Below are 22,522 nucleotides of genomic sequence, written 5' to 3'. Positions count from 1 at the left end.
GTGAAAGTAGCCCTAAGGTTAAAAAAGTGAAGAGTTGCTATATTATGGGGAACATTTTGAAATGTTAACTGTGCATAACTTTCTTGAATGCCTCTTGAAAAGTAGCAGTCCACTTCCTGGTATACGAGGGTACCTAGGCACTTCTGTCCATGCAGTCTTATAACTATGTATCTCAGTGTGAGATCTAAGGCACTGCATGCCTCTGACTGCTTGTAAGAGACCTAGACTGGGCAGCTTGCTATGGGGGCATCCGAGCAGAGCCGCAGCTCCCTGTGCCCATTCAGACACAGAGCTGTGGCCTGGCCCCACCCCCTTTCTCTCTCCCTATTGGCTCACTGACTTTGTTTGACAGCAGCGGGAGCCAATGGCGCTTCGCTGCTACCTCAGCCAATGAGGAGGGAGAGTCCTGGACAGCTGAGGGTCTCGTGCAACATTGCTGGATCGAGATGGGCTCAGGTAAGTATTAGGGGGGCTGCTGCACACAAAAGGTTTTTAGCTTAATGCAAAGAATGCATTAAAGTGGAGATCCACCCAAAAATAGAACTTCCGCTTTAAGGGAAGGTGACCCCCCTGACATACCACATTTGGCATGTCATTTTTTGGGGGGGGGGAGCGGAAACCCTCTTTTTAGAGGGTTCCAGCTCCCACTTCCTCCCGGGGCACCGCAGAGCTGAAAGTAAGTTCACCTCTCCCCCCCTCCCACTCAGGAATCATATGGGACACATCGCAGGTAGCAGATGATTGCCCGGCCAGTCACAGCACACAGCGTGGTTTCGCACATGCGCAGTGCGTGCTCGGCTGTGAAGCCACAGCCGGGCGCCCACAGTGACAATGCCGGCACCGCAGAGAGGAGGGGAAGAAGAGCGGGGCTTCATTCCCCCACATTGCTGGACCCTGGGACAGGTAAGTGTCTGATTATTAAAAGCCAGCAGCTGCAGTATTTGTAGCTGCTGACTTTTATTTATTTTTTTTAGTCGAAACTCCGCTTTAAGATAAAAAAAGCTTCTACCTATAACCAAGTTTTCTTTTACTTTAATTAAAAGTTATCAGCTACAAATACTGTAGATGATAACTTTAAAAAATCTGGTTACCAGTCTATGGATTCCAGCGCTGTCTTCCCGAAACCAACCTCTTTGGGTACCTGGAACCGCCATCTTGAATTTGGGAGCTGGCCGTGACTTCATGATGAATCACAGCCAGCTCTTTACCATGCATTAGCGAGATTGTGTGGAGACTGGTGGATTGGTGACGCTTTCCAGAAAGCTGTGGGGGGGGGGGGACTACCAGTGACATCATCCTCACCTAGGTGTGGACTGAGGAGGTAGGAATGGGTACTGACAGGAGGGAGAGTGAAGAAGAGAATACACGGTACTTCATATTGTGAGAGAATATGCACTTTAACATAACATAGCAGAGAGAGCTTGGTAAAAGTAAAAAGTAAAAGCACCTAAAAAGGTTAGCAGTAATTTTTAAATATTTTTTACATTATGTTATGTTAATGGGAACATGTAACCAATACAATATTGGGTTGCAAAAGTGAAAATTAATTTTAAGGGTTTGTTTTAATAAAGGCAAATAGGATGCTCTGCAAGGGAATTATTCCCAAGTTTAGCGAATGCGGTAAAATTTAACTTTGCAAAGAATACCCAATCATGTGTAGAAAAAAAAAACAGGATTTTTGCTTGCACATGATTGGAATATGAAAGCCAGCAGAGCTTGTGTCACCCCTAAGCTCTTTGGATATTGTCCTTGCAAGGTGCAACTTTACTTGCATAATAAACATTTTGGAAATGTATACCGGTATACAGTATGCTTGAGGGTTCTAAGTAATTTTCTAGGAAAAAATGCTGATTTTAAAAAGTGTGTGAAAAATGATAAAATTGCCCTGGACATCAAATGGTTAAAGATATGTGTAAATCATTTTGACATTATTAGGCTAGGTTCACATCTGTGCGGGTACAGGAATGCGTGTAAATCGCACACATTCCTGCACCCGCATCCAGCTGCACACAAAACGTGGTGCTTTACAGAAAATGCGCAGGAGTGCCATTAACTCTTAATGGCAACCCCCAAGTAGTAAAAAATGGGATGCAGTTTTGCACAATTGGAAACTCATAGTGTGCCCGCATTTTAAAAAAGGTGCAGAGACCTTTTCAAATAAATGGGCTGCGATGCCCTTGCAAGCCAAGGCCTTGGACTGGGCCTTAGATCTGGTTATTTACAGACAAGGAATAGTGCAGAAACAAAGGCTCAGAAGTTGCAGCTCTAGGATACACCTAATTCACAACTAAATGTTCCTCATATATGTAGCAATGTGTTAAATCTGGAAGTCCATTGTCTTCCGTTTCTTATAAATGCAATTATTAAAATTATGTATTCAATAAAAAGAACCAGTAGCCAAATTTGTCTTGATATCCACCTCTTGTAATACCTTATACAACAAGCACATGGAATAAAAGAGGCAGTGAGTGCCAATCAGGCTCTGCTACACGTGAACATGCTGATAGAAGAGGCCGCAAGTGAGTTAGGGAAATTACCTCATTAGTATTCTGCTGCTGCATCATAATCCAATTATTAATAAGCTGGGGTGTATTTTAATTCAGTGTTCTTGAGCAAACCATGTTGTTGCTGCTGCAGCACTGTGGGCTAAGTATCTGGCTGTACTGTCTGGTGGAGGTGCCCAAACCGCTAAACTGGCTCCAAAGAATTACAACACCTAGCAGGTAAATCAATTTCTATGAATGCATTTCAAAATTGTACTTAGCGCCTTGATTTAAAGTTGTCCCAATTTGGGGCCTTATGATAAGTGCCTGCTAACACGTGACAATGGACTCCCAGATTTGACACATTGCTACATATATGAGTAACATTTCAGGCTGAAAAAAAAAAAAACTCTCAAGGCCTGTAAAAGCAGTGTTTTTTGAGCTCTCTCTGCATTAGCCCTAAAGGTATATCCTAGAGCTGCAACTTCTGAACCCATGTTTCTGCACTATTCCTTGCTTGTAAATAACCAGATCTAACAATGTCAAATGGTTTACACATATCTTTAACCAATAGATTCCAGGGCAATTTTTTAAATGTTCACACGCATGGTAAAATCAGCTTTTTTTTACTGGAAAATTACTTAAAACCCCAAAACATTATGTTTGTTCTAAATGAAAGAGGCCCTGGAGAATAAAATAGTGATAGGTTGCAATTTTTTATGTCACTTAATATTTCTGCGGTCATTTATGAAACACACAATTTCAGGAAAAATACACTAAAATAAATTTTACTGCACACAAACACAATATAATAACTATTTTAATTTGTTTTTTATTTTTTATCTATTTATTGTATTAAAAAGAATTTTGAAATGTATTTTTTATTAACTTTATTGCTTATCACAAGCCCCCTATGTGATAGGTTTGGGCAGATGACAGGTACTCTTTATAAAGATATTGGGGGTCTACTAGACCCACAATGTCTCCCACGCCCCCAAAGCAGCTAAACAAGCACAAATCATTCTTAATCAGCTGCTTACCTGTCAGGAAACTAGTTCTGAAACCGGAAGTGAGGTAATCATCATCACTTTCAGTTTCATTAATCACAGAGGAGATCCGGGACCTGATGTTCCTCCATCTCCTCTGTGTGAAGCCGTCCCGGCTATTTACTGGTCCTGGACTCTCCGGAGAAACAGGAGAGCCCTGGAACCACCCTGCAGAAGATGGGGGGGGGGAGTGAGGGTGGCTCTTCCTGGTACCATCAAGGTAATCAGGCAGCTGTAAAGCCGCCTGGATTACTTTTACTAGGCAGCTGATTGCTGGTATAACCACTTACTGACAGGCCGTATATGTACTTACAGCGATCAGCAAGTGGTTAATAACAAATAGTTTATGTTAACAAACAATACATTGTAAAGAATCAAATGTAAATAATCAATGTTACATATTAATTTCAGAATGATTCAGCTACAATAGCAAATTATACTGAATTTCCAGTAGTATAATCACTGTAAGCATGTTTTTTACATTGAACATGACAGTTTGTTATCCATTACAGTCAAAGGTTTGAATATTGACCTTGATTTATCTTTATTCTGGAGATGTCTGGCTTCTGCACTGACTATGAACCCACATTCTTGCTTAGCTAGGTCTCCAAGTTATAAGATCTATTTTAAAAGTTTTTAAAAGTGTGAAAAATACCTACCATTTCTTTGTTGGTATTTGAATTTATTTGGACACTTGATGCATTATATGTGCAGCAAGCCTACTTACAATTATTTTGCAGAAGAAAACAAAAAAAATTTGATGAAAATCAAAAGACTGTACCTGTGTAGATACATATTTCATGTAATCATCGGTGTTGACAACAGACTTCCACCAAACAAGCCAGGAATTATAAACTCTAGAAGCTTCTTTGTCAGTAGGCATGTGTTGCACGAGACTTGATAACCAAGCAGAAAGCAGAAACAGAGAGGTCAAATAATTCAACAACAATAAATGTATTAAACACATTTAAATTCCAAAAAGTTTCCATAATCTTCTTTAGCTTTGTTTTTATACCACCATGCCCGCTGGATTTAACTCCTTCCATGTATGTAATAAATTATATGATACACTAAAAACTGACAAATACAGTAGGTTAGACAACCAAAATGTAAGCCCCAATTTTGTGCTATAGATTACATATCACCGCACCATTTCAAGACGTAGCCAGCAATAATTTTCTGTTAACATCCTGACAAAATAAAAATTTGTCTTCCCAAAATCTAAGGAAACAGTAGATTTCCCACAACTCTTATGTCCCGTACACACGGTCGGATTTTCCGATGGAAAATGTCCGATCGGAGCGTGTTGTCGGATATTCCGACCGTGTGTGGGCTCCATCGGACGTTTTCCATCGGATTTTCTGACACACAAAGTTGGAGAGCAGGAGATAAAATTTTCCGACAACAAAATCCGTTGTCGGAAATTCCGATCGTGTGTACACAAATCCGACGGACAAAGTGCCACGCATGCTCAGAATAAATAAAGAGATGAAAGCTATTGGCCACTGCCCCGTTTATAGTCTCGACGTACATGTTTTACGTCACCGCGTTTAAAACGATCGGATTTTCCGACAACTTTGTGTGACCGTGTGTATGCAAGACAAGTTTGAGCCAACATCCATTGGAAAAAATCCATGGATTTTGTTGTCGGAATGTCCGAACAAAGTCCGACCGTGTGTACAGGGCATTATACTTTGTATTTGGCTCACTGCCCCTTCCAGAATTCTGCACAAATTCAAATTCAGTTCAAATTATAGGCATTGTGTTCTGATGTGGCATACTTAGCAAATTCCCGAGGTTTATTAAACTAGGAGTTTCATCTACGGTTTAGTTGTAGGAGATGCCAAAGCGGATATGGATCTGATTATTTGATTATAGTAAATGCCCTGAATCTCCATAGAACTAGTTTTTGAATAATACTAACAAGTGCCATGGAATAGCTTATCTAAATATCAGATCTTCAAAACAGAATCAAGCAAGATTGAGCAGTTAAAGCAGAACTAAAGGCACTATACTTACCTCCTCTCTAATGGTCCAGGTCCCTTACTGCCCAGTACCAGCATCTTCTCCCTGGCTGCTGGTCTAGGGCATCCCTATTGGCCAGCATGGGATGATGCCACTCTTGCCCATGTGCAGGAGTCAGTCATCCCGACACACAGGGACCATGCCAGTTTGTCCAGATTTGTTTGTATTTCACCTGTTGACGTCCCATAGAACAGAACACATTGGACAGAGCTCTGCGTACTGACGTCACACGCTTATGGGGAGGTGCAGCATGGTGTGGAAGCAGTAAACACTCACAGTCCAGTTGCAGAGGACAGAACTTGTATTAACATTAAGTTTGCATCTTCACAACAAGCCTGGCAGGAAGGCACACGACCGGTAACACTCACAGGATACAAACAGCAATGTGTAGCAGAACAGGTCTCAGATGTGCAAACAGCATTTGGTTTGAGGGGTGTAATGTGGCCTGGCCAATCCATGCCCAAATGGGAAGGTCTCCAGGAAGGGTGACGTGTCCCTATCCTTTCCCTACTCATCTGGAACCTTTACCTGTCACTAATCACTGTCCCTGTCAGACGGGTGACCCTACACTACCCACACGCAAAATGCATGCCAAGCCTGGGAGCCAGGGGGTTATTATAGCTGCTGCAGTACTAAAAAAATAATACCCCGGGAAAGACCCCGGAGCAAACAGCAGTCAATCCCTCCCCAAGTGGCTAAACCAGTAGATAATTTGTAGAAAGAGACACTAGGGGATATATGTAAAAATGATCTCCTTGATGGCGCACGCATTTATCTGGGTGATTCCGTTGCCTCTTTGCAAGCAATGATGGGGATCATAATGGATTTTGGGGGCTTCTCTGGCTTCACCATAAATTGGTCCAAATTGATTTTAATGCCCATTGACCTACTGACGGAGCCTCTGCCGGCGGGAGCAAATCAGATTACCATAGTAAGTAGCTTCAGATACCTGGGAGTGGTGGTGTCCCCAGATCTGGCTGAATACCTTTGGCTGAATCTGGGTCCGCTACTGGATAGGCAGAAAGTTAAATGTACCAGTTGGTGTAAGCTTTCCCTGTTGTGGTGGGATGGGTGAATTTAATATAAATGGTATGGGCTCCGCAACTTCTATACATTTTTCATAATTCACCTATGTGGATCTCTAACAAATAGTTTAAACTAATTGACTCACTGATGTGAGACCTGATATGAAAGAAGAAGGCAGCCAGGATTAGCTTAACTACTCTGCAGTATGGGAAGGATAGGGGGGACTGGCAGCACCCCACCCTAAAATGTATTTTCTGGCTTTACAGCTTCAGCAGCTGGCGGGGTGGGGACGGGAAGCAGGTGAGGACCCTGTCATCAATTTGGTGACCATGTCTGACCCTTTACTGAAAGCGGCCTCCCATATGGAGATGGACTTGCTAAGCATCCCTCATTCTGCCCCCAACGGTGACCTCCTTAAGAAGGTGTGGAGGGAGTTTCAGAAGGCTCTGAAGATAAGGGGCCCATTGCCCTTTACCCCTGTGTGGAATAATCCTAGATACTCAGAGCTTCACGATCTACAGGGATTTACCCCCTGGAAAGAGAAGGGGATTTGGTTTTTTCCGCAGCTATATGAGGGGGAGGTGCTAAAAACATATGAAAAATTATGTCAGGAATACCAGTTAGCCCCTAGGGGCTTTTATCAATACCCTCAACTTCAGCATGCCCTGTGGGCACAGCAACAGACCTGTTCCCTGATGGTGTCATCATCGCCACTGTTGATGGAAGTCCTCTGGGCAGACGCCCGGAAAGGACTAATATCCAAGATCTATGCGGAATTGCTGTCCTTGGTCCAAGACCATGCCTCCTTCAAATGTCGTAGTAAGTGGGTGGAAGATATAGGGGATATAAATGGGGACCAGTGGGACATGGCTCTGGAATCCATACCTGCAGTATCTGTTTCAGCATCTCATAAACTGTCACAACTATTTATCCTGCAGAGAGCCTATAGAACACCTGTGCAATTACATAGGTGGGGAAGAAGGAATTCCCCTTTATGCCCAAAGTGCAAAGTACATCAGGGGGACTTTATACATTTGCTCTGGAGATGCCCAAAGCTCCATCGGTATTGGGCAGAGGTGTCCCAGTGCATTGCCAGATTAGCTCAGATACCTGTTCCCTTGGACCCCATGGTGTGCTTGCTCGGGGCCATTGATGCTGAAATGTATCAGAAAGGAATGTATTATATGATTACTAGGTTGATGTATTTAGCCAGAAAACTTATCGCACGGTACTGGATGGCATCTGCGGTCCCCACAGGGAAACAATGGATCAGTTATGTTAACTCCTTACTTCTTAGAGAACGCCTGGCATATAGCCGCAGGAAGGCAGTCGGTAAATTTAATCTCATTTGGCAACCGTGGTTGGAAGACCCTAGCCTTGCACTGCCACAACTGGTAATGGACAGACTTTTTATGTAAAGATCTCCTGTTGATGTTGGGGGGGGGGGGGGGGGGGCAGAGGGATAGGAAACACAGGTTCACTCATGTTCACAGTTCTGCACCAGACCGGCAGGGTCCATTGGTTGAAGAAGTGACTAATACTGCTACGTTATAATGGGTCATAAGTGCTGGTTAGTGCTCGGGGTTAGGGGGGGTAAAGTAATCTTATATGCATTGTATCCTGTTATTGCTCAAACAGTATGGACTCCTGACATGATATGGTCTATACATGTAATGCTCTGTTTCATTCACTGATATGATTACTGTATATGTACCTTATGAGCAATATATAAATAAACAAGTTTTGATTAAAAAAAAAAAAATAAATAAACTCTTTATTGCCAAAGCTTAAAACTATACTAAGAGTTATCGAACACTTGTAATTCTACCACCCCTATGATCAGTAGCCAAATCATTCACCATAGTCTTAAAAAAAGACAACGTTGTCTCACAATATAAAAGCAATTAGTCTGGACAGGCTTCTTTTTTAGCATTTATATTTGAACCTTAAATAGGCTCTGCCTGACCCAAGATGGCTGCCAGAGTCACAGTGGCCGGCAGCATACAACCAGATAGCTTCCCCAGTGACCCAGGAAACCATACAGGAACCATGTTCCTCTTGACTTCCCCTCCAACTGCAATGCCACTGTTGTCGAACGCCATCTACAGTGGAGAAAATAGACTGCCGCTGCCTGTTCGGGTTTGGGAGACAGAATTCTATGTACGTTTCTGCTGGTAGCTTTTATAGTTTTTATTCTTTGGTTTTAATAGATAATATTGCTGCACCATAGAAGTGCCTTTATGATCATCTGCGGCACATGTATTCTATAAATGCAGTGAGGTCTCACAGTTCTGTGAGTGTGCATTTCAATTACCTGGTGCTGATGGTGATCTTCATTAATGAAGCAATTCTAATAATTTACTTATTTGACCTCTTTTATATTCTGAGGTCAACACATGAGTGGTTGCAGTATTTATCTATCGAGGCTGGATGGGTATGTAAGCAGAAGATAGTTGAAAGGAAGGCTCACAACTGGAGCTGCAGTTGTGGTTTATTATGCATTTGCATTGCTCTGACTCCTGTATAAATTGCTTTGATCTACTTTTGACTCGCTCCTAAGGTGTTTATGATAGGCTTACAAATTGCTTCTGAGGTTTCTTTGGGGAACTTCTGAGCTGCCTCAAGTTTCTTTTGAGCTGTTTTAAGCTGCGTCTGCATTCTCATTGACTTGTATGAAGTAGGAAAGCAATTCGGAAGCAAATTCCTCTGTACATTAGCAATTATTCTTCTAAAATGACTTAGGAAGTCCTCTTTTTTTTATCCCTTTCACGCCTAAGCCTATTTCTGACATTTGTTGCTTACAAGTTAAAATCAGTATTTTTTGCTAGAAAATTACTTAGAACCCCCAAACATTATGTATTTTTTTTTAGCAGAGACCCTAGAGAATAAAATGGTGATCATTGCAATATTTTATGTCATTTGCGCAGAGGTCTTTTAAACAGCGAGCGCTGCGGAATGCCCCATAATGCACTGTGAGATCGCAGTGCATTGCTATATGATGATTGGCCAAAGCATGCACCTGACCTGCATGTTTTGGCCAATCACAGCGCCCTTTGGCCAATCAGGGGGACTAAGTCCACGCCCCTTACTATGTAAGGCTGCTTACACGGCGGCCGTGTGTAGTGTTGTTGGTGTGGACAGAAAGATAGCTCGATTTAGATTAAGCAGGCAGGTTATTCAGTGGCAGCGTATTTGATATATATATAGATATCTATATTTATATCTATAGATATAGATATCTATATCTATCTATCTATCTATCTATCTATCTATCTATCTATCTATCTATCTATCTATCTATCTATCTATCTATCTATCTATCTATCTATCTATCTATCTCTCGATCGATATCTATATAGAGTATATATATATATACTATATATATATATATAGTCAGTCTAGCATTAGCATAGACTATATATTCAGTGTTTACTCTGTATATATATATATATATATATATATATATATATATATATGGATGTAGAGGATAACACTCAGCAGCAGTCTTCAAGGGATGGTTTTCAGTCCCCAGAAACCCAAGGAGTTGTACGTGGCTGGGAGGAGGTAGTTACAGATCATGTGATCCTTAGTGACCCAGAGGACTCAGAATCGAATGCCTCTGCAAACTTACGCTGCATGGCCTCCATGATTCTGCAAAGGCTGCAAAAGGACCCTAGGATTCATGGTATCAAGGAGAGGGAACATTACTGGCTGGCAACCCTTCTTGATTCACGTTACATGGGTAAGGTTGCAGAACTCATCCTGCCTTCACAGAGGGAGCAGAGGATGAAACATCTTCAGGAGGCCTTGAAGAAAGGTTTGTGCAATGCATTTCCAGACCCTGGGAGGTTACAATTTGGAGGGGAAGGTGGACGGTTGACCGAGGCCTTTAAACAATTTTTCAGTCCTCAGCACCAAGTTCTGATTGGTTCAAGCAACCATCGCCAGCATCTGCATTACATGGTGCAGGAATATCTAGGGGCAAGACTTGGAGACCTTTCCAACAGAGCATCCACTGGGTTACTGGGTCTTGAGGATGGACCACTGGCCAGAACTAGCTCAATATGCAATTGAGCTACTGGCCTTTCCTGCATCCAGCGTGCTTTCTGAACGCACATTCAGTGCTGCTGGAGGGTTTGTAATGGATCAAAGAGTGCGCCTAGCAAGAATGTTTCTTTTTCATTCACATAATATACTTATTAAAAGATTTTAATCTTGGTATTTTATGTATTATATACTTTAACAAATAACCACTAAAATTAAAGTGAACCAGTAATAGGTTTGTGTAAGTATTTAAAAAAACTATCCCTAAATTATAATGATTGCGCCGCCTTATTTATGAAAAATGTTAATTTGACCCTTTAGGCCCTTTGAGATGGAGCGGCATTCGTCCAAGCGTATCCACCTGCTCAGCAGGTGATCTCTCCTCTGATCCCCCCTGAGCAGGAGGATAACAGGTCCGTGTCTGCTCCACTATACAGAGTGGACTCGGACACAGCCCGTGTTCTCTATGGGGCAGTCGGTTGTAAATGGACTGCATGTCCGTTTCCATCTGTGTTCCGATCTGATCAGCCGGATGGATGGTGGACAGCAGACATGTGTCTGCTGACATCCGCCGTCCCATAGAGAACAATTGGTGGTCCGATCGCGTCCGCCTGAAAAACAGACAGGGGGGACCGCTGGTGTGAAAGGGGCCTTATTGAGCTTTGTTTATTTTGTCTGAGGCTGAATCTGGAAGGTAATGCCCACCTTCAGGAATTAGACAAAATCTACCCTTGCCATGGGCACCCTCTGCACTCCTAAAATTATTTGCTTGTTCGGTTTCAGGGCTGAAGCAATGAGTAATACTTTACTCCTCACTCCAGCAGGGTCCCTCCAGCAGTGCGACTGGTTCTGTGAAGCCTCCTCTATAAGTCCTGGCTGTGGTTGCACTCCTGCTTCCTTCACATATAATGCAGGGGTAATTTCCCTGCATTTTACTTGCTGATGCAAAGGAAGGAGAGGAGGAGAGAGCTGGAGCTGGCTAGAGTAGGGGTAAGGTAAGCAATACAGCCTCCTTATCTCACCCTTTCAGTGTGGAGGGGGCACTGCCAGGCTATATTTTTTCCAATTCCTGCAGTTGAGCTTTAAGCTGGACACACATGGCTCAAATTTCTTTCCTGCTGAATTAGGAAAAATCTGAGCCTTGGGTGACCCTGAATGAACCATTGAACTTAACGAGCTTTGTTTGAAAATCGAAGGAGCCAGGTGGAAATTTCTGGCTTTACAGCTTCAGCAGCTGGCGGGGTGGGGACGGGAAGCAGGTGAGGACCCTGTCATCAATTTGGTGACCATGTCTGACCCTTTACTGAAAGCGGCCTCCCATATGGAGATGGACTTGCTAAGCATCCCTCATTCTGCCCCCACCGGTGACCTCCTTAAGAAGGTGTGGAGGGAGTTTCAGAAGGCTCTGAAGATAAGGGGCCCATTGCCCTTTACCCCTGTGTGGAATAATCCTAGATACTCAGAGCTTCACGATCTACAGGGATTTACCCCCTGGAAAGAGAAGGGGATTTGGTTCTTCCCGCAGCTATATGAGGGGGAGGTGCTAAAAACATATGAAAAATTATGTCAGGAATACCAGTTAGCCCCTAGGGGCTTTTATCAATACCCTCAACTTCAGCATGCCCTGTGGGCACAGCAACAGACCTGTTCCCTGATGGTGTCATCATCGCCACTGTTGATGGAAGTCCTCTGGGCAGACGCCCGGAAAGGACTAATATCCAAGATCTATGCGGAATTGCTGTCCTTGGTCCAAGACCATGCCTCCTTCAAATGTCGTAGTAAGTGGGTGGAAGATATAGGGGATATAAATGGGGACCAGTGGGACATGGCTCTGGAATCCATACCTGCAGTATCTGTTTCAGCATCTCATAAACTGTCACAACTATTTATCCTGCAGAGAGCATATAGAACACCTGTGCAATTACATAGGTGGGGAAGAAGGAATTCCCCTTTATGCCCAAAGTGCAAAGTACATCAGGGGGACTTTATACATTTGCTCTGGAGATGCCCGAAGCTCCATCGGTATTGGGCAGAGGTGTCCCAGTGCATTGCCAGATTAGCTCAGATACCTGTTCCCTTGGACCCCATGGTGTGCTTGCTCGGGGGCCATTGATGCTGAAATGTATCAGAAAGGAATGTATTATATGATTACTAGGTTGATGTATTTAGCCAGAAAACTTATCGCACGGTACTGGATGGCATCTGCGGTCCCCACAGGGAAACAATGGATCAGTTATGTTAACTCCTTACTTCTTAGAGAACGCCTGGCATATAGCCGCAGGAAGGCAGTCGGTAAATTTAATCTCATTTGGCAACCGTGGTTGGAAGACCCTAGCCTTGCACTGCCACAACTGGTAATGGACAGACTTTTTATGTAAAGATCTCCTGTTGATGTTGGGGGGGGGGGGGGGCAGAGGGATAGGAAACACAGGTTCACTCATGTTCACAGTTCTGCACCAGACCGGCAGGGTCCATTGGTTGAAGAAGTGACTAATACTGCTACGTTATAATGGGTCATAAGTGCTGGTTAGTGCTCGGGGTTAGGGGGGGTAAAGTAATCTTATATGCATTGTATCCTGTTATTGCTCAAACAGTATGGACTCCTGACATGATATGGTCTATACATGTAATGCTCTGTTTCATTCACTGATATGATTACTGTATATGTACCTTATGAGCAATATATAAATAAACAAGTTTTGATTAAAAAAAAATAAATAAATAAACTCTTTATTGCCAAAGCTTAAAACTATACTAAGAGTTATCGAACACTTGTAATTCTACCACCCCTATGATCAGTAGCCAAATCATTCACCATAGTCTTAAAAAAAGACAACGTTGTCTCACAATATAAAAGCAATTAGTCTGGACAGGCTTCTTTTTTAGCATTTATATTTGAACCTTAAATAGGCTCTGCCTGACCCAAGATGGCTGCCAGAGTCACAGTGGCCGGCAGCATACAACCAGATAGCTTCCCCAGTGACCCAGGAAACCATACAGGAACCGCTGGTGTGAAAGGGGCCTTATTGAGCTTTGTTTATTTTGTCTGAGGCTGAATCTGGAAGGTAATGCCCACCTCCAGGAATTAGACAAAATCTACCCTTGCCATGGGCACCCTCTGCACTCCTAAAATTATTTGCTTGTTCGGTTTCAGGGCTGAAGCAATGAGTAATACTTTACTCCTCACTCCAGCAGGGTCCCTCCAGCAGTGCGACTGGTTCTGTGAAGCCTCCTCTATAAGTCCTGGCTGTGGTTGCACTCCTGCTTCCTTCACATATAATGCAGGGGTAATTTCCCTGCATTTTACTTGCTGATGCAAAGGAAGGAGAGGAGGAGAGAGCTGGAGCTGGCTAGAGTAGGGGTAAGGTAAGCAATACAGCCTCCTTATCTCACCCTTTCAGTGTGGAGGGGGCACTGCCAGGCTATATTTTTTCCAATTCCTGCAGTTGAGCTTTAAGCTGGACACACATGGCTCAAATTTCTTTCCTGCTGAATTAGGAAAAATCTGAGCCTTGGGTGACCCTGAATGAACCATTGAACTTAACGAGCTTTGTTTGAAAATCGAAGGAGCCAGGTGGAAATTGTTGGCCGAACAGTGACTTCATCCTATCAGATGTAGTCATTGTTCAAACATTCAGACATTCATGAGTGCTGCGGCTGTCTGAATACAGTAGTAGGCAGGGAAAATTTCTCAATCCACATTGTTTTTCGTGGATGCAGAAATCTATATGTGTATGGCCAGCATAAACATCAGAGCTGAGAGGGGTCTGACAATTGCTGTCAAGTCAGCTGCCTGACCTCATGTTAATAACACACAGGGGTTGATTTACTAACTGGAGATGGAGAGTTTAAAATCTGGTGCAGCTCTGCCTAGAAACCAATCAGCTTCCAGGTTTTTTTGTCAAAGCTTAACCACTTCAATACCAGGCACTTTTACCCCTTTCCGTCCCAGGCCAATTTTCAGCTTTCAGCGCTCTTGCACTTTCAATGAGAATTGCGCAGTCATGCAAAACTGTACTCAAATTAAATTTTTATCATTTTGTTCACACAAATAGAGCTTTCTTTTGGTGGTATTTATTCACGACTCAGTTTTTTATTTTTTGCGATATTAGCAAAAATTTTGAAAAAAAACAATATTCTCTACTTTCTATTTTAAAAGAAATCCAATAAAATCAAATTTTGACATAAATTTAAGCCAAAATGTATTCTGCTACATGTCTTTGGTAAAAAAAATCCCGTTAAGTGTTTTGTGTGATCACAGACAGATGTACGCAAATGATCATGTACAGATATGCGCAGATGATTACGGACATATGTTTGCAGATGATCATTGGGACATATGATTTTACTGTTACATATGTGGGGGGCAGGTGTTTGTACTGTGTGGGGACATGTATGTGGTGACAGTGTTTTGGGGACACTATTTTGGGGACATTGTGTGGGGACACTGGGCCGGTGAACAGTGTGTAAAAACCTGTAAAAAACAGCTCATACTCACTAATCACCGGCCGGCTGCAGCGATCCGCTCTCCTCTCCTCACTGACAACTTCCGTGTGAGGAGAGGAGAGCCGATCGCCTAGCAAACGGCTCTCTATTTACGTCACATGATGGCTGTGATCGGACACAGCCATCATGTGATCAGGAGGGCCAATCACAGAGCCCTCCTGCCGATCAGAGATGCTCTGTGGCCGGGTGACACGAGCGCATCGGGATCGGGCACGCGCGAAATCCCCCTCCTTCTGAAGGATGTTCCTGAACGTCCACTCAGAAGGAGGAAGCGCCCACCCGGCTGTATATGTGCAGTGGTGGGAGGTGGTTAAATGAACAAGCTGAAGTTAGAAGCTGGTTGGTTACCATGTACAGCTGCACCAGATTTTGCGCTCTCCAGTTTTAGTAATTCAACCCCATTGTCTACCTAGCTTTTGTGTATGTATAACAGAGCCCCATAGTTGTTCATGTTATTTCAATGGAAACCTGTTATAAAATAAATAAGTAAATTGCCAGTAGTAACTATGTTTATGGCAGTATGGGCCCAGAACTTAAGTTTGTGTTCCAGGCATTTGTCCCTTGGCATATACTGCCCTAAATCTTAGTAACACTTGGTGAACCACCCAGCCCTGTCCAGCTGTAGCAGCTTTTAGCCTTTCATAGAGTTTAAAAAGCTGCTGGCAGTGGGGCTAGGCAGTGCTCCTGTGCCTTCCGCCAGCACCTGAACATCGGAGTCTCATACACTGGGGATAAATGCTCAGTGTGCATGAGGCCTTGACAGCCTGAGACCAAGCAGTTCAGAGGGCAGTAACTTTTAGATCTGGAGGGCAGTTGTTGGGGTCTCGTATACTGTATCTGATTCAGCGTTATCCTCAGATAAATTAAGTAAAGCTAAATGAGGGGCAGTTATAAACAGTATATTTCATGATTAGGTCAATATAATAATAATTATAATAATGATACTAAATTATACAATGCAAACCCCTGCATAAACCCAATCAAACTTACTTCTCTGTTCTTCTGTAAGCAATATGTATACATTTCAGATGAGTATGTCCCTAGATCATTACAGAGTACAATGTCCCCAGATATTTAATTTCCTACATAACTACTCCTCTGATCATTACCTTTCACACTCATTAAAGGCGGCCAATGAATCTAGCTTCCTGTTGATCACTCGCTGATTTGTTTTTTTGGTTAATGTCGATGAAGCTGTACACACGGAGAAATCCAGTTTTGTTGCATAGGGCTCAAATTCCAAATCCTTGAAAGATTAAAAAGGCAGAAATTTATTGGGTGAAATAATATTCACTTAAAGGGGAACATATGCATGTAATTTGAGACACTGAATTTCATTTTGTTCTGTTATAATAATGTGGCTGATAGAGTGCTTGAACATTATGGAAGGTATAATGCATATGAAACATCTTGCAGCAATAAATAGGGATAATTCAGATCACTTTCAAAACATGTGGGCATCATAGACCATCTAGAAACTCCCAACACTATAAATATCACATTATTCATTTCTTAATTTTCGAAGCTGCCCGCAAAATCCTGCGTTACAGTTCTCCATATGCTGTATGTATATACAATGTAATCAGGGTTTACATGCATAGAGCCACACAGATATATGGCCTCTGTTGGCCACCAGCGCTGCTCAGATAGATGCTAGGACACAGGTGGCTTTTGCCATCTGCATCGTAACAATGGAGGACGCCAATCCTGACGTAAAACAGGCAGTCAGTTCTCCATCAGCTCTCCTCTTACAGCTGGTTGGAGGAGACATTTTGGCTGGACCAATCAAATTGTACATAGGCAAAAATGGCTCCTCCCACCAGCTGTCAGAGCAGACCTGATGGGATATATATGGGGGTGAAGCCAGAATAGTTTTGAATTTTTGTGGTTGCCCTTCAGGTCCCATCAGGCAGGTAGGAGGAGCCAATTCTGTTCACGTGAAATTTGATTGGCTGAGCCATCAGAGTGGATCTGATAGGGTATACCACAAGCTAGATAGCCACTAGCTCCTCTACTTTCACAGCCAATGAATGAATGACCGACATGTCAAATCACTAGTGTATAATCAATGACACTGTTTACACAATATTGATGTTTGCATTTCAGACATAAGCAGCAGAAGTAGCCAATAGGGTTGCTGTACACCGTATGCCAGTATGCATGTAAATGCTACACAAATGTTTACATGCACACATCTTTAATTACGGCTGAATGTATGGCCCTTGTGTCCTACTTTTGTTTTTCTACGCTGCAAAAACAATAGAACAAATTTAAGCTGCCAGACTCAGCTGTGTGTCTAGGTACATAGGTGTAGCACCCCCCTTGCTAGGCTGCTAGGTAAATTTAGTTTTCGGCTTCTGCCATAATCACAGCGATTGTTTAGATTGGTTAGATTGGTGTGTTCAGAGCTTCACAGGCCGAGAGTTTTATTGCTTCCCCCTACCTCTGGGAGAAGCTTCTAGAGCTTAGGGCAGGAAAATGTAGGTGTCCAGCCTGAATATTCAGCAGGACCTAGCCAATCCCTGGGGAGGTGTGCCTAGATGGTGGTTTGGTTGCTGTTAAATAATCTCAAGCCCTAATGAGACTGTTTTTCCCATTTCACCTAGGAACTGGCTATGAGCCAGGACTTTGTGAGTGGAGCCTCTATGCTACATACACCTGCATGGTCTTCAGCTGTGCACCCATAGACTGTCCAAGTCTTAACTACTTGTGCTACATACTTCTGCATGGTCTCCAGCTGGTCTCCAGACTGTACTAGTCAACTGGTCCTTGTACTACTGCTACTGACCAAGAAGTTTCCTCCTCAAGCTGTGGCAAGTGCTTTTGGAGTATCCCACACCCCACTACCCTTTCCTGTTACAAGTTTCATTCAGCAATAAATTACAAAAAAGACATTGCCTAGACTTATCTCTGAGCCAGAGTTAATGGACTGTTGATGTGTGCCTGGCTGCCTCTGACTGTGTGGGAAAGAACCTGTGTAATGTACAGCGGCTCCTTCAGGGGGAGCGTTATATTGGCTTAACTGGTGCTGGGTTTGTATCCGTACAAAACTACTTGCTGTACACCTCTGAACCCAGCGTTTTCAACATCAATGTGAATGAGCCCTTAAACACAAGTGCACTTATGGCAGGCCTTTCCTGCTTCTCCCGCACATTCTAGTAATTTGATATCTTTATCCTGATGTTCCCTATTTTGCCATATTATTACTTCTTCATTTACTGATTTATTCCTATTTACATGTGCTGTACTGTATATATCTTGTACAACTTGTACTGAGTATACTTTATTCTGTAAAAAATGTTTCATTGTGCTCCTATTAATTCAATTTGTTTAAAAACGTGACTGACGCAAGATAAATGTCCCCCTTTTTTTTTAGAAAAGATGGGGAAATAGATTATACAATACCCTCATATAAAGTTAAATCAATGCTGCTACAATATTTTTATAGTACTTGCACTGGGCTGGTATCAGGCTGCTAATACAGACAAATCTATTTTTCTTGGCTACAACAGATAGGAGAAAGAAAACAGATGGCATACCTGGTCAAACCTCAGGTGGTTTGTGGAAAGGTTCTTAACAAGTTCTGTATACACTTCCTCTAGCTCCTGCCCGACGTACAAGTTTCTATCCAGCTTCTTCACAGTAGCAGATTCAATCTGAAACAAACATTGGTCTTTAACAGAGGAAGATGTCAAAATCTAGGACTTATTTGACATAATTAGATATGATTGAGCTAGCAATACATTCAGAAATTCAGAATAAACATATATATCCCTCAACCATCCTCCATTCTTCTAACATGCACATCTGATGTTCTAAGCATGTCATGTAATCTACCTATCAATGCCTGGAAGGCAGACAAATGGGAGTGCTCAGTTTTCTCTCTTTATCTCCATATTAACCTATAGTGATGCCAATACCTTTTCTTAGATGATGCACCATACTGCAGTTAGAGCATTACCTGGATGAAGGGGTAGGATGGATTACTGTTGGATTAAACTGCATGTAAACCCTCAGGCAGACATATTTTTTCCTCCCTGGACACCTACAGTAAGCTGGGGGGGGGGGAAGTAGCTTTCAAAACATGCCTAAATTTTGCAAATGTGTTTAGGCGCATGAAGCGTTTGGGTCAGAATATCCATTTATTCTGGCCATCAGAATGAGAGAACGCTCAAATGCTAAAGGCTCTAGATTTTTTTCTGCCTCTAATGCCGTGTACGCACGATCGGAAATGACCGTGTGTATGCTCCATCGGTCTTTTGCTGGCGGAATTCCAGCCAGCAAAAGATTGAGAGCATGTTCTCTATTTTTTGGTCGGGAAAAGTTCCTATCCGAAAATGTGTTTGTCTGTATGCAATTCGGACGCGCAAAAAAACACGCATGCTCGGAAACAATTCAACGCATGCTCGGAAGCATTGAACTTCATTTTCTCGGCTCATCGTAGTGTTGTACGTCTCCGCATTCTTGACGGTCGAAAGTTCAGAGAACTTTTGTGTGATCGTGTGTATGCAAGGCAAGCTTGAGCGGAATTCCGTTGGAAAAACCAACCATTCAAGTTTTTTCTGCCGAAACTCCGATAGTGTGTACGTGGCATTTGGCCTCATGCACACTGGACGTTTTTAAAGTGGGTGTTAGGAGCATCTAGTTTTTTTTTTTTTTTTTGCCTCTAAGCTTCCCTGTATGTTAGCCATAGGCGTGTACAAGGGGTGTGACTGAGCACACCCTATTAACTATGTGCAGTGCCTATTCCCCCTACTGCCCATGCTTCAACCCTTGTTGGCCAACCTGCTGCTGGCTTACCTCTTCTCCCGTCAGCTGCTCTGGGGGAGTTTTTAGGATGGAGAGTGGGGGAAGGGGCTAGCAAATATGTCATTTACCAGCGCCTTTCTTTTCTAAAGGAACACAGTGAACACACTCACTCACTGTGTTCATTCATAACTGAAGTATAGTAAACTGTTTACTATGTTTCAGTTATGAATGAACACAGTGAGTGAATGCACAGAGCACTTCCTACTCATTCACTTTTCCATGCAGCTGAGGCTGCAGAGAAAGGCATGTGCATTTGAGCTTTGGGGTGCACACCCTAATGCAATAGGCTGCGCACACCTACGATGTTAGCCTATGTGTCACACATAGGTGTTTACAGGAGTTTAGAAGCAGGAAAAAAAACACAGCCAATGCGTCCAGGAGCAGAGTTTTTTTGCAGAACAAATGCTTGACGTGTGTAAACACGTGTACATGTGTCTAAACGCATGTTCATGCTAGGCGTGTTTATACCTTGCGCAATTAAAGTGATGGTAAAGTCTCATTTTTTTGTTTTTTTTAATAACAAACATATTATACTTACCTCCTCTGTGCAGTTGGTTTTGCACAGAGCAGCCCAGATCCTCCTCTTCTCGGGTCCCTCTTCGGCTGTCCTGGCCCCTCCCTCCTGTCGAGTGCCCCCACAGCAAGCAGTTTGCTATGGGGGCACCGCTGAAGTTTCTCTAAAGTATCACTGCCTTGTCCTACCATTGTTTTTAATGGCTCTATATTTTGTATAATTCTTTTTTCTATATGATTTCATGTGTTTGCATATGTCAGTTTGTATCAATAAATTGCCTTTTTTAACATATCGGTATTGCCGTTAAAGTCCCATTTCCTTTGGGGGTATCTTTTTTTTTTCCTCTTGGGGATGTTGGCAGCCTTTATGGTCTAGTTTGATGGTTCTCCTTTTTTAGGCTATGGGGGCACCTGAGCCAAGTCACAGCTCCCCGTGTCCATTCAGACACGGAGCATTGACCCGGCCCTGCCCCCTCTCTTCCCTCATTGGCTAACGGACTTTGATTGACAGCCGTGGGAGCCAATGGCGCCACTGCTGTGCCTCAGCCAAATCAGGACGAGAGTCCCGGATGGCTAAGACACTCATGGACATCGCTGGAGAGAGATGGGGCTCAGGTAAATATTAAGGGGTGCTGGGGAGGCTGCTATACACAGAAAGTTTTTTATCCTAATGCATAGAATGTATAAAGATAAAAAAAAACCTTCTGCCTCTACAACTCCTTTAATTCAAGATTAAATTATTATTCTGGCCAATGATATGAATTAACACCCAAGCACTTGACGCACCTAAACTTGCTGAAATGAGTTACACGCGTTTACAAGCCTCAAGTGTCTATTCTGTCAAAACGCTGCTGCCACGAGGAAAGGAGTCTTGGAAAGTTAGCAAAGCACCCTGTGTGCATGAGGCCTAAACATTTCTGCCTCTAAACGTCTGTAAACCCATGATATGCAAATATGTGCAAGGAAACAGAGGGGTGTTTAGAGGCAGAAAAATAAAACATCAAACGCCCTTAAAAGTGGCATTTTTTGATGTCCTGTGTTCACTGGGCCTTGTTGTTTGCTTTTATCTGACACAGTCATCATTTCTAGCTATGACCCTAAAACTTAAAGCAGTTGTATTTTTCCCAATGTAAAAAGCAGACACGGGTCAATAGGTAGTGTCATACAATTTATTTATTACTGAGCGTTGTATTTCATCTGAGGCTGTCACCTACATGGAGAATTGGGCTTGGTAACACCACCTATTAAACTGTTAAAAACTATGGGGGTAAGGACACCGTAAGCACTGGGTATTTTAAAGTATAACTAAAGGCAATTGTTTTTTAGCTTTGGATCGAGTGGAGAGGGATTAGAACACTTGACCATGTTTTATTGTTCTCTGTGTTCCCATTAAGGAGATTCACCCTCTCTATTTGTCCTGTTTACCATAATCATTAATGCCCTGTACACACGATCGGACATTGATCGGACATTCCGACAACAAAATCCATGGATTTTTTCCGACAGATGTTGGCTCAAACTTGTCTTGCGTACACACGGTCGGACAAAGTTGTCGGAAAATCCGATCGTTCTCAGCGTGGTGACGTAACCACTTGCCACCCGCCCACCATCAAATGATGGCTGGGTGGTGCGGCTCTCGTTCTGGGTGGATGTCATATGACAGCTTCCCAGAACGACCGCACTTGCGTGCCGCCGGGGTCGCGCAGCGTGGCGATCACGGCCACGCTGTGCTGCTATGACACGGCGCAACCCCGAACTGTGTAAAGAGCCGTGACCGCGGCTCTTTAACCATGTGATTGGCTGTGTCCAATCACATGTAAACAGGGAGATGCCAGTAATCGGCGCTCCTTGTCTCACACTGACAGAGTGTAAGGAGAGGAGAGCCGATCAGCGGCATCTCCTCACAGGGGACAGTTAGGTATGTAATTGCACTGATCATCAGTGCCCTGATTACAATTAAGTGCCCACCAGTGCCAGCAATCAGTGCCAACCAGTGCCCACAATTGCCACCAATCTGTGTCCACAAGTGCCAGCAACCAGTGCCCACAAGTACCAGCAATCAGTGGCCAT

The 22,522-nt window shown here is 43.2% G+C and overlaps 1 protein-coding gene across 1 annotated transcript in view; it reads right to left on the bottom strand.

The window, feature by feature from the left end:
* CCDC87 (coiled-coil domain containing 87) overlaps positions 1-22,522 on the bottom strand; it is a 111,502-nt gene that overhangs the window by 38,241 nt on the left and 50,739 nt on the right. The window contains exons 12-14 of the mRNA XM_073620397.1: positions 18,670-18,786; positions 16,240-16,376; positions 4,311-4,425 (exon numbers count right to left, since the gene is read on the bottom strand). Coding sequence (XP_073476498.1) covers positions 4,311-4,425; positions 16,240-16,376; positions 18,670-18,786 — 369 coding nt within the window. The remainder of the gene's footprint in view (positions 1-4,310; positions 4,426-16,239; positions 16,377-18,669; positions 18,787-22,522) is intronic.

The sequence above is a fragment of the Aquarana catesbeiana genome, linkage group LG03 (assembly GCF_042186555.1).
Source record: "Aquarana catesbeiana isolate 2022-GZ linkage group LG03, ASM4218655v1, whole genome shotgun sequence".
Classification (NCBI taxonomy): domain Eukaryota; kingdom Metazoa; phylum Chordata; class Amphibia; order Anura; family Ranidae; genus Aquarana; species Aquarana catesbeiana.
Note: the sequence above shows the minus strand (reverse complement) of the source record. Positions and strands in the feature narration are given on the sequence as shown.